Source organism: Brassica rapa, chromosome A07, assembly GCF_000309985.2.
Source record: "Brassica rapa cultivar Chiifu-401-42 chromosome A07, CAAS_Brap_v3.01, whole genome shotgun sequence".
Taxonomy (NCBI): Eukaryota; Viridiplantae; Streptophyta; class Magnoliopsida; order Brassicales; family Brassicaceae; genus Brassica; species Brassica rapa.
The window spans coordinates 22,177,339-22,189,929 of record NC_024801.2 but is presented as its reverse complement, the minus strand read 5'-3'; the positions used below and the strand labels follow the sequence as shown (position 1 = coordinate 22,189,929).

General features: G+C 36.4%; 2 protein-coding genes across 3 annotated transcripts; both read left to right on the top strand.

Moving 5' to 3' along the window:
• Positions 1–1,687: 1,687 nt before the first annotated feature.
• On the top strand, positions 1,688–6,814 carry LOC103830924 (myb family transcription factor PHL8). 2 transcript variants are annotated; one of them, XM_009106747.3, is made up of 6 exons: positions 1,688–2,465; positions 2,563–2,639; positions 2,761–2,809; positions 2,957–3,053; positions 3,146–3,215; positions 3,304–6,814. In XM_009106747.3, the coding sequence occupies exons 1-6, from the start codon at positions 2,309–2,311 to the stop codon at positions 3,868–3,870; spliced, it is 1,017 nt and encodes a 338-aa protein (XP_009104995.1). In that variant the 5' UTR covers positions 1,688–2,308; the 3' UTR covers positions 3,871–6,814. The 2 variants fall into 2 exon arrangements, with proteins under 2 accessions (XP_009104995.1, XP_009104994.1); XM_009106746.3 differs by having other exon boundaries at positions 2,221–2,465; positions 3,146–3,218.
• Positions 6,815–7,578: 764 nt separating this feature from the next.
• LOC103830923 (CLAVATA3/ESR (CLE)-related protein 45-like) lies at positions 7,579–10,942 on the top strand. Its single transcript, XM_033274663.1, has one exon. It carries the CDS (start codon positions 10,197–10,199, stop codon positions 10,566–10,568), a length of 372 nt encoding a protein of 123 aa, XP_033130554.1. The 5' UTR covers positions 7,579–10,196; the 3' UTR covers positions 10,569–10,942.
• Positions 10,943–12,591: the final 1,649 nt, after the last annotated feature.

Below are 12,591 nucleotides of genomic sequence, written 5' to 3'. Positions count from 1 at the left end.
TAGCTAGTATGGGAATACAAATACTAAATCGGGATCATGAAATGTGCTTCCAAAGTATTCTCAAAATTGCTGAAAATAATATCATAACAATATTTTCTTTAAATTCCTATGACTACTTTTTCCTTCTAAAATTCCTTTTCTTTTGATGTAGAGCATTGTGTTTTGTGTGCGTTAAGTTAACGAAATGATGATTTCGTGTTTTGATATTTTGTGACCGATAATACTTGAATAATGTGTTCAAGTATACATTTAAATAAAAAAACTTACAAGAAAATGCAGATGCGAGAATACCTGAGAGATTCCTCTGAAGTGGACTACAGAACTTCAACATACAGTGTTGGGATGCCATATCTTTCTGCCCCATTATATCTTGTTGGATACATTTGTGGACCATGCGCATATATATATGTATACTTTTTTGGGTCAAGACCATGCATGGAGTTGTTATATAATTCAATTATTTTAGTTACTGTTTTTCACTTTTAAAGACTATTATATTAATCCAATAACTATACTAAATCTGACTGGATTCACTATAGAGAAAAAAATAAGGCAGATGAAGGGATTGTTTTCTTAAAGTTATATTGAGATTAGATTCCCTCACCTCTACATACAACCAAGAGACTCTGCCAATTACCCCCATCCTTTCTTTCCATCAAAAATATATGTACAAGAATATGTAACATTTTACACGTATATATATCAATATATGTATATACACGACATTGATTTATATAGGACTGAACATAGATACAATTACTAAATATCCATTTTGAATCGTTATCCTATTCGTATTCACTTAATAAACAATGTATTTATTGTCGTATCTGATAGCATAGATCATTGTTCTTAAACTATATGTGACATATATACCAATTACCCTAAAAGAACATTTTTTGAATTCCTCTTTCGAGATTTATAATCATGATTTTGAATTTTATATATGTTTCTTATTAAATATTTAGATTTTAGATTTTAAGGGCTGTTTTTACTATAATCTTTTTGTGCGCATCAAAAGCTTGATTTGAATATAAGATTCTTTATAAGGAGAACAATTCTTTCTAGCTGCAAAAAAAATGAAAAAAAAATATCAAACACTTGATAGGAAAATTTGACGACGAAAAAGTTCCTACCGAAACAAAAGAAAATTAATGATACAACAATGATCATGAATACAACGATGCATGGTAGCTTAGTATGTTTTTACACATAAGGCATGCTTACATATATTTTTTGTACGTACCACATAGCTAGGTAAGTATTTTTTTCGTCGACATCGGTTACTAAATAAACAAATACTATCATTTCTTAGTCTGAACTATGGTATACGAAAGGACATATTATTGTATATATGGATATACAAGTATAGAGGGGGCAACATTACCGAAGATCAAGCCAAGATAGGGATGAGACACAAACAACAAACCTTGCACTTTTTCTTTACCCTTCTTTTTAGGAATGATTCTAGTATTTATACACCACTACTTAATCAAAAAATGCATCACTTATATCCTGGAATATTAATTATACAATCTGTGTGGTAGATATGTAAGCTTATTATTAAATAAAATCTATAGGTAAAAGAAAACTATTAAGATCAATAAAACTCGAATTATCAAGAGACAACATATATAAATTGTTATAATTGATCCATTCCCAGACAGATTACCTATCAAATTTTAAGAAAATGTTATAAGGCTACAACTTTTACTAATCTTGCAACTTCTAAAGGCGATGTCAAAATTTATACATATACATAAGAAGAAAAACAAGATAGAAAAGTAAAATTAGGACCATGCTGAAAATATAATAGAAAACGGTAATAATAATTGCAAGCAAAGAAAAAATAGGTATGCACATACGATATGTGTCCATTAGGATAGATAGATGTCCATACGACCAAAAACGAAGTGTACACAACCTCTTTTTATCTAATCTTATTGCCTCATATATCGAAGAAAAAGTAACACGAAATTACAAAGGGCAGCAACACACACACACACACAAAGCTGTGTGAAATCGGAAAATGATGAAAACATCAATTAATAAGAAAATGTAAAGAAAGAAAGAGGAAAGGGTCAAGAGAGCATATATTCCCTTCTCCAACAAAACCCCACTCATGTTTCCAGATATGGAGTGAAAGAAGCAATAAAAAGAACAACATCAACCACTCCACATATTTATATATTAACCTCCATATAGCTTTGCCAACAAACCCAACAATCTTTGAAAACAAATAACCCTTTCATTTTATATTTTATATTTCTTGGGGTCGTTTGATCTTAATGTTTATTAGAGAGAGATTTGTATGTGTTTGTTAATGGCGAGCAACACTAATAATGGTAATAATCAGAAGACAAAGATGAGTCTTGTGTTGTCAACAGATGCTAACCCTAGATTAAAATGGACTTGTGAGCTTCATCACAGATTCGTCGAAGCCGTTAACCAGCTCGGTGGACCTAACAGTATATACTTTTGGGTTTTCGTCTTCTTTAGTTTTAGTTTTTCTTATTATCCATTTCTTAATTGTTTTTTTATTTTTTCTGTTTTTTTTGTTTGCAGAGGCAACACCTAAGAGTTTGATGAAGGCTATGGAGATTCCTGGGCTTACCTTGTATCATCTCAAGAGCCATTTACAGGTAATAATGTTCGGCAGAATCTTTGATTCGATGATCAGTGTTTTCAGTTTTCGGTTTTTTTTGTGTTTTTTTTTCTTCTTGAAGATCAAACTTGAATGACTTTATTTTGATCTTCCTACAGAAATATCGACTAGGAAAGAGCCTGAAGTTCGATGATAACAGGCTAGAAGGTTTGAGTTTCTTTATCATAACATTGATCCTGTTTTATGAAAATATATAGAGCATATTCTTAAAATTGAACCCTAATCTGACCATATTGTGTTACAACATTTTTACATATATTTTCCTTACTTATTATTTGCTTCTTGGTCGAGCAGTTTCATCAGCTTTAGAAACCCAAGAAGCTGAGAGTGGGAACTATTCTAGAGATTTCAGAGGCAGTGTCAACGAAGAAAACAACAATCCAGCTAACGAGTTATTAATAATCAGATAATCAAAACATTATCTTCTTTAAATTGATTATTGTAATACATTGAAAATTTATTGTTTGGTTTGTTTTGAAGCAGAGGCTTGAAGATCACCGAAGCTTTACAACTGCAGACGGAAGTTCAGAAGAAACTTCATGAACAAATCGAAGTAGTAACGTCAATCAAACCTCCTATTAATAAACTCTAACTAAGCACAATAATTGATGTTTGGTGTCTTAAAAATGTTTTGGCTTTAGGTTCAGAGGAATTTGCAAGTGAAGATTGAGGCACAAGGAAAGTATTTACAGTCAGTTTTGATGAAAGCTCAACAAACTCTCGCTGGCTACACATCTTCCACTCTTGGTATGGACTTTTCGAGAACCAAGCTCTCGAGATTTGCTTCACTGGTGAATCCGAGTTCTTCGTTCTCGGAGTTAACGCAGGTGGAAGAATACGAAGAAGAAGCAGAGGACGCACGAGAAAGTTTCTTGTATCGCAAGAAAACAGAAAATAGAGGAATTAAACTGCTGAGATGTTCAGTTGAGAGCTTCTTGGAATCTTCAGAAAGCTCAGAGACAAAACGGAATAATGATAATGATGAGAGAATATCGGTGGAGCTTCCGTTGATGGAGATCAAATCAGAAGTGATGACGAACAAGAAGAAGAGAAACCATAACGACGTCGTTTGCATGGAATGTCAGCTGCTAAAGAAGATAGATTTTGAAGTTGATGATGATGAGCAGGAGTTGAAGCTGAGTTTGAATAGTTACAAAAAAAATTATGGGGACGTGCCCGAACCGAAAAAAAGACTAGGGTTTAATTGAGAAAACATATGCGTAGATTTCCATTGATATTTTTAAAGTAAAGATTCTGCGAGTAAGTCGGGGTGAAGAACGCATGGGAATATTCTATCTGAGTCAACATGATTATTACATATGCTTAGAAAAATGTGTGCACAGAGTATGTGGGGAGGCTTTTGAATGTGGTAAAGGCGGATTTGAGGGGAACCTTTTATGATCAATGAAAGATGCAAAATGATTAATGTTCCGACGATGATGGCTTTTATAGTGAGCTTTTATCATTATGTCCTCGGTAACATGTTCAAATACCTTAATTATTCTATTAATTAGCCATCTTGAAGTTTTCTTTGGAACCCCATGAGAAAGTGGTAATACTAGTTAAGTAGTTATAGTATGTGTAACATAGAGGAACGAGAGTCATGTGCTCATGGAAACGAGGCTTATAAGTTTGTATTCCAAATGAAGATGATTATATCTATGTACATAATTAACCCATTCGAATTGCGGTGGCTTGGATCATCATCTTTTTTTTTGAAAAGTGGCTTGGATCATCTTCTGTGAGATAATTGGTTGGATAACCTTTTTGTTTTGAACATTTTGGAAATTACATTTTTATCTTTTTGAGAAGAAACAAAAAAAAAAAAACAACTTCAACTTTGTTTTCACGGGTTTTACTCCTTAATTGACAAAAAAGTTTTATTTGCTGGTGCCACAAACTTACATCTAATTTGATATAAACTTGGAGTTGACACAGTTTAATTTACTTTTGAGTTCAGAAAAAAATTTATCGGTATTAACACTCATTAAAAGGAATTTCTTAAAATGAACATGTTTCAAAAATTTAAACAAATTTATAAAAATAGAAAGTTATATAATATTTTGTTAAACAACTTTTGTTGTCTCTAATAATATGAATATTGTTTATAACGTTATACTATTGAAACTCCTACGGACGGACACACACTTTCACTAGAGCATATATTACAATTTACAACCAACAACATTTGTATTTTCTTGGTCGTGATCTTATCTTATACCTCCGCCTTTAAAACATAAAGACAAAGTCAGAAGAAAAAATGAACTCAAAGATATATAGGATGAAAATTTGCTTTTATCAAGATATAAGCTCCAGAAATTTCAAAAATGATACGTGGGAAAAATATGAAAACTGTTATTAAGGAAATTGTGCAGAAGATGTTGCCTGGATATGGAAACAGAACAACACATTTTCTTGGAATGTCCATTTGCAAAAATGTTGTGGAGAGCCTCAGGAATATCAAATACAGTGATAAATAGTTCAAACGCCACTTTGGATGCCAAGATCGAAGTTTGCTTGACTTGTTGTTCAACTCGGATGTCTCATTTACTGAAGCTGCTATTTAGATTCTTCGGAGATTATGGAAGAGTAGGAATAATTTAATATTTCAGCAAAAACTGATGCATTGGAAAACATTACTACAATTGGTGAAATGATGTGAAAGAATGGAAAGAAACGAATTTGGCGGAACCTATCATACATACATCTGGTCGTGACCCTCTTTACAGTAGATCAGCTCATAAGCTTTGGAGAAGCCCCCCTGAAAAATGGATTAAATGCAATGTAGACGATTCTTTTGTCGACGTAACGGTACAGAGTAGAGAGCATGATGGGTTTTGAGATGAAACAGGAAGTTACAAAGGCTCGGAGAGCGTCGGAAGGTAAGTGCAAAGTCCACTAGAAAGTGAATTACAAGCTATCTTGATGGCTATTCAATTTTTTTGGTCTAAAGGTTATGATTGAAAGTGACTGCAAAAAGGCTGTTGACATAATTCTCAACCGAGCTTCACACTTTGGATTACATAACTGGATACGAGAGATACACTGGTGGATTACAAAGTTTGAAGGTGTGAAGTTTCAATGGATTCTGAGGGAAGCAAATCGGGTGGTAGACAGACTTGCAACAGAACAACAACAACTTTCTCTGTCCTTCAGTTTTCATTTTATGTGTCAATATCATCTCTATTACATGCAGACTGTAGATTCTCAATATCATTTATCAAAGTAAGCTATTATAAAAAAAAGACTCATGCATGGATTTTACTTCATTCCTTAGACTCATTTTAAGTAGAAACTAACGTGAATATATTATCGAATCTGTGTGACAACCTAAAGGAGAAGATCGTACTTGTCTACTTGATTCATTTGAGGATATAAACAACTCAATAAGGTCACCGAATATTTTGAGAGGCTGAGAGAAATATAAAGTGAAAATGGACGATTGTTTTCATTCTCTCATCCGATTCCAAAGCATATGTTCAAAAAACATATAGCCAAAATCTTATTTTGTCTAGATTCAATTATTTTTCCTTCACATTGTTCTAAGTATAATGTGAAAATGTTCACGGTATCTTCCAAGTCATGTAATCATGGCTCTGATATATGCTGTGTAATGGTCACTGTGGTTGAAATCTTCTAATAGAATTCGTGAATATAAATGTCGTAAATTTGGTGGTAATTTCAAATGGTGTTTTAGTGATAAGAAGATAACAAATGATGTTTCAAAATATTTATTTTCTGGATTTGAAACATATATCGATGGTCCTTTTTGCTAATTAAACATTTTCCAATGTGAGAATTTACTGAAAGTTAGAGAATTAAGAATACCTATCAGGCTATCACCGAACTTGGTCTGGGAGAAAGCATTAATGTTATATATCACATTATCACTTGTACTTGACTGAGGTAAAACGAGACTGCCTCCACCTTCGCATCCTATGTGGATCCAACTTCAGGCACGTTCTGCTCACGTGTTATCTGTTTGACTTATTCGAATTTACCACAAAAATATGTCGGAAGGGTAAATAAAATAATGATTACGGTAAAAACAATTTTTCATTAAAACCATAATTTAGTTAAATATTATTAAAAGTCAAATACCATGCCCATTTGGAACATTTTGTAATAAAAGAAAAAAAGAGAATACACAATTGTAACTTGCAAAGTCTCAAGAACATGTAAACCAAACCTGATAAGCAGTTATTTCCAGAGAGGGAGTCAGGGACTAAAGATAAGAATTCATTTTAGAAACCAGTAATGCTGTTATGGGGGGACTGTTTTGTAATCTTCGAACTATATCCGGTCAGCATGCTCTAAACTTGATGCCGGCGAAGGACAAACCCGGTCCATGCGATCTGGTCCACGTGGTACAACTCAGTTAGGACCAGACTAATTTTAGATTGGGACTATGAGCTTCGACTCTATTAGTCCATCAGAGCATGCCTGTTTGTTGTAAACCAATAACAGCTCGTCGTCTTAATAATTGTGCACTAGACCTTTACCCACCGAGGGAATATCACCTTCAGCTATCCATTATAACCCAAGTTGCTTTGTTTGCATTTAACTTCTTTTGGATCCTTTCTCATGGTGGCCGCTTCCTTTCCTCCGACCACATCAGAGATCTCATTGGTCATATCAAAGACCACAATTTAGAAAATAATGTTATTACTTTAATATATAGATGTACACACACTTATAAATATAAACAAAACAAAGTCATATAAGATCAACATTCAAGATTACGTTTTTTTTTTTCCCAAATTATGTTATATTAATATTATGGCCCAAAGTCCAAGTACCTTAGTACCAACAAAAACCACATAAAACCCATGGGCTACAAACGAACAGGCCTAAACCCAAATACACTAAAACGGGCACAAGGCCCAATATCTAGAGACAGCAAATCACCGGCCCAAGGTCCAAGCGAGAAACAGATGCCGGCCGCTTCCATTGCGAGCCGCAACCTCACGTCCTCCTCAACTACCACCGGAGAATCACCACCGACTCACCGCGCCACACCGGAACACTAAGGCTCCTCACCTTCTTCACCGCGACCGCCAAACCTCTCCGGTACGTCTAATCTCGGAGAGAATCAATCGTGACCGAGATCTCATCCGCGCAAGTTCAAAACAGAGACCAAAGAGGAGGCTTCGCTCAAACATCAACCTTACCACCGGATGTCCTCCATCGTCCTCCGACGAGAGCTCATCCAACAAACCCGAGCCAAACTTAACTTACCTAGGGAACAAAACAAAAAAGAAAAGAGACTAAACCCTATAAAGGAGCTAAGGGACCAGAAGCCGGCAACAATGAAGCTGTAAGAGCCTCCACGTTCCGGGAGCTTAGCCGACGCCACGGAGCTGAAGGAGCCTCCATAACCCGGAAACTTTAGCGGCGATGCAAGAGCTGTGGAAGCCTCTACAACCCGGAACCAAAACCAACGCTTTAGATTACGTTATCTTATTTATTTTTTAAATGTATGTTTTCGGCTTTTTAAGTAAAGGAAAAGTTGCAACTTTAGGACTAACCTCGAGAACGGAGAAAAGCAAAATGGGAACTTAAAATCGGCAAATGTGTATTTTGTTTTTTGGACCAACGACTGTGGTCTCCTTCTGCTGTTTGTTTTAGAGCCTGCAAGCAATATCCAATCCTCGGTTTTAAAATATGTTACTTTGAGACAGAACCAGATGCTTAAGAATGTTCCAAGTACCATGTGATTAAAAAAAAATCTCTAAAACAACATTAAAGAATTTAAATGAGACAGTAAAGAAAGGGGAAGTCATATAAAGAAAAAGATACTAGTACCTTATGAAGGTAAGATTTTTTATTATTATCATTAAGGGAACCATATTAAACCAAAATGGGTCTTTTTGAATCATTGCAATGAGGAGTCATTGTAAACTACAGACTATTGTCATTTTTGAACTGAATCCGTGACATGAGTGGAGGAGAAAATGCTCTATTGAGCTAACGGTGGAGGAAGGGCAGCTAGAAGCCCGGTAGCAAAGGAAGGCAAAGCAGATCCAGGAGTACGATATGTGGATGAATCAACAGGATGGGAAAGAAGGCATTAAGATGCATAATTAGCATAAACAAACACACCCACATAATTAGTTATGGTGAATATCGATCGAATCTCCCAAGCTAGAATCTAATGATAATTTCTACAGTCATGAAGACTATAATTTTTATTGCAATCCTAAACTACTACATAGTAATATAGTATCGTAGGCAAAACCGACTATTGAGGCATTACGTTATGGTGGTTTCAATATTGATGTAATATTTTGTGAGAAGATAAGATGAAGTAGCACAAGTAAACATGCAGCCGATGTTGTTTCATAAAACGTGACCTATGAAGCCCAAAGTGAGGGGGGAAAGATCTTTTTATTTTATTTTTATTTTTTTAAAGGCTTTCTTGAAAAGAATCTTATAATAATATAAAGAATCATTCTGAAAGAAATATATAAAAAGTAAAATGTATTTGTTTCTTTTCGAAGAGGATTACTCTGTTTTACCAAAGTTTAATGCTTTATATGAGTAGCTTGCTCCTGTAGGCTGTGGACTGTGGTAATGGAATACTACCAACGGTTTGCATGGCCCACGGCTCCGGTCCTCTGTGTTCCTGCCGTTTAACAAAGAAACCCAACAAAACCACTTTCCTTAACAACAAAGGAATTATGACATAACCAGAAATCCCACAACGTAAAAGGGCGTAAACTTGAATGATTAGTGTAGAACCCATTGTCCCATAAAGTTAAAGGCATTTTATATTTCCAAGTACCAATTGTGAATCAAGTAAGAAAGCATTTGATGAGTTGGCCTATTGGCTAAAACTATCTGATAACAGCTCAAAGAATTTTGGAGGTCACATATTCATGCTGGGAAGGGTCTATGAGCCAAAAAATTCCTAATCATTAGAAAAAACCTTTGTCATGTTGTTTTTGTTTTTTTCAGAGCAAATAATACTTAAACTGGCTTATAACCAAAGCTCTTGATTGAGCTAGGCAGTTTGTAGATGGTGAATACAGAGAATCTCACAAAACATGTTCACTGCAAAAGAGTAAGTGTTCATAAAAGTACAACAGGACGTGGATAGTTAAGGAAGGTCTCTCAGAAACCCCAAATTGGCCAATTATCAAGTCAAGATTGTTGGAATCAATGGAATGAGAAGGATATTGGTTAGACAAAAAGCAAAGGACAAATGTAGAGTGATGTAGGGAAACCAATGAAGAGAGATACTTAACTTCTCTTTCGTACAATCATTGTCAGATTCTTCCAATAACAGCCTTAATCTTACTTAGATTTCCAAAGCAATGTTTTGTTTAAGTGAATTTATATTCCCCAGGGACCCACTGTCCTTTTACACTTTTCAAGCTTCTCCCTCCAAATCCCAATAACTGATATATATCTACAGGACACATGAACTCAGAAGGGATACAATCTCATTCTCATTATCCCTAACCCTCTCTCATTTCTTTGAAGAAAAAAATAAAGATACTCTTTGATTCTTCTTGTCTCCATAAGAGCAGATATGATGGGTTCCAGTAAAAGGATGATGTTTTGTCTTCTTGTCTGCATAGGATTACTATCAGACAACAAATATAAGGTCTCAGCGTTGAGTAGAGAGTTTTTCCTCAAAGAAACACAAGGAGACAAAGCTGGAGTTCATCCAGGTGATATTGCTAAGCTGAAGAGCATGGATATTCATTTTAGGTACAACCGTGAAGAACACGGAATCCTCAGCGGAAACCGACGCATTCTTGGGGAGGTTAACAAGGATAAAGTTAAAGCTGAGAAGATGCAAGCACAGAAGAATCAGACAAAGGACTCATTGCAATCAAGCAAGAGACATGTAAGACGGGGATCAGATCCTATCCACAACAAATCGCAGCCATTTTCTTAAGTGGCACAACAAGAATGAGATACATGAAAAAGGCAGTACACTATAGAAATGCAAGAGGAGGAAGAAGACGAAAAAGGCGCGATAATCAAGCTGGAGGTAGGCTAGTTGGGTTTTTTTCTCGCAAGTATAGATTTGATAGAACACAGAATATTGGCTAATGAAGCCATCGTGGTATCCAGAGCAGCATGATCTGTTCAGATACACCAGGATAACACATGATTAGTTTTTTTTTTTCAAAATATTTCTTTGGAGTTTTTTTTTGCATTAGTTATAAGTTTCTCGATAAGTTTTCTTCTTTCTGCATTGCTTTGAATCCACACAAAAACATATCTCATGTATATACAATTTCTCAAAGTTTTGATCATCTGCAACTTCCCTGTTAAATCTCTCTTTGAACTTAAAAAGGTAACCACTTCTGTCTTTCTAACAATACCAAGAAGTGAAACTGAGTATCCAGGAAAATACAAACCGCCTCATATATCTTCAGGAAGATCTAGATGCTTGACGTTACCGGAGATAAATCATTATCAGCTTAATTTATTCGTTAGCCCTAGTCTATAAAGTAAATTATTGGGGTCTATTCCTTAAGGTGTTTCGTTCTACACTCTCATCAACAAACGTTGGGATAAAGTTATTTTAGTCTGGTTTGTATTAGTAATGTACTGTTTTAGCACCTCAATTCTAATTTGGTAGTATGCAAATTCTCGACAGAAAAACAATTATTATTGTTATAATTAACTGGTAAGTAACGTTTATGGTGGATAACTTGCTCAAACTTCACAAGGTAAAAGCAATGATGTGTGGCATAATTTTAAAAGTATAGGAAAAGCTCAAACCTCAACAATATTTTATTTGTGCATATGTATACATTTTTTTTTAATTAGATATATATATAAATCAACCCAAAAAAACGGGATTTTTGGATCCGGTTACAAGCCCAAATCGAATAAAAGTTCCTAAGTCAATGTATTACAAAGCTACGTTCGCCCACCCACTAAACCCGGCACGTTCCGGTAGCCCGATTTTAAAATTCTTAGGACCCGATTGTTGTTCTCGACCGAAGACGATGATCATGGAACCGTGAGGTTCTCCTCGTTACCTCGGATGCCGGGAACTCCCATGTCGTCGCCGGAGTAGCTAACTCTCGGGGTTCTCTTCAGAACTCATAACTTTCACCAACATTGAACGCACAGACGCATATAGAAGTAGGAATTAGAGGCCATACCAAGTGAAAAACGCTCCTAACCCACTGTACAGTTTTCTATATCGCCAACCACCCAGGACTAGAACCAAGAATGATTGCTAGGCCTGGTGGTGAATAAAGGACGGACCCGAGCCAGTCGCAACTAGACGAAGCCGAGAACACTCCACGACCTGCAAAAACAAAGAGAAGCAACACCACCACGAACACAACATGCTCATGGCGCTGGGAAGTGAAGCCTCGACCGACCAAGCCACCGAGGAATGAGGCAGCCCTGCTGACAAAACAGAGAAGCTCGAGAACCTCGAAGGTCGCCTCCTCCGAGAACCGGGTAGAGGTAAGTCTTTGGGCCTAAAGCTGAAACCTGTGGCAAGGATAAAGCTTGAACAACCACAATCAGAAGTGAAACCATCAAGGAGCTAGTCGACACGCTCCAATGGTCGGCATCGACTAGACGGGAAGAGGGAGGAAGATTGAAAGGAAGGCCGCTTCATCGCCTTGGAGTCGCCATAGACGACGCCCCCAACATCGCTCCGGAGCAGCACTTCACGCAAGACCACCGCGAGCTTCGACACACACCGACAACTCGAGCTACAAACGCCTTCGAGTAAACGAACCTCCAAAGCTTTCAAATCGTGAGAAAAACAGAGCCTGCCTAACCCAGACGCCTAGGAGAGACCAGAAACCGACCTCGCACGACCATCGCCAACCGAGACCACTACAGAGAGGAGTCCGACGACGAGACTTCCATTCCGCCTCCTCGCGCCACAGACCCTCCAAGGGGTTAAAGGAGCCCCTTGTACAGCCCTAAAAGCCGACTCC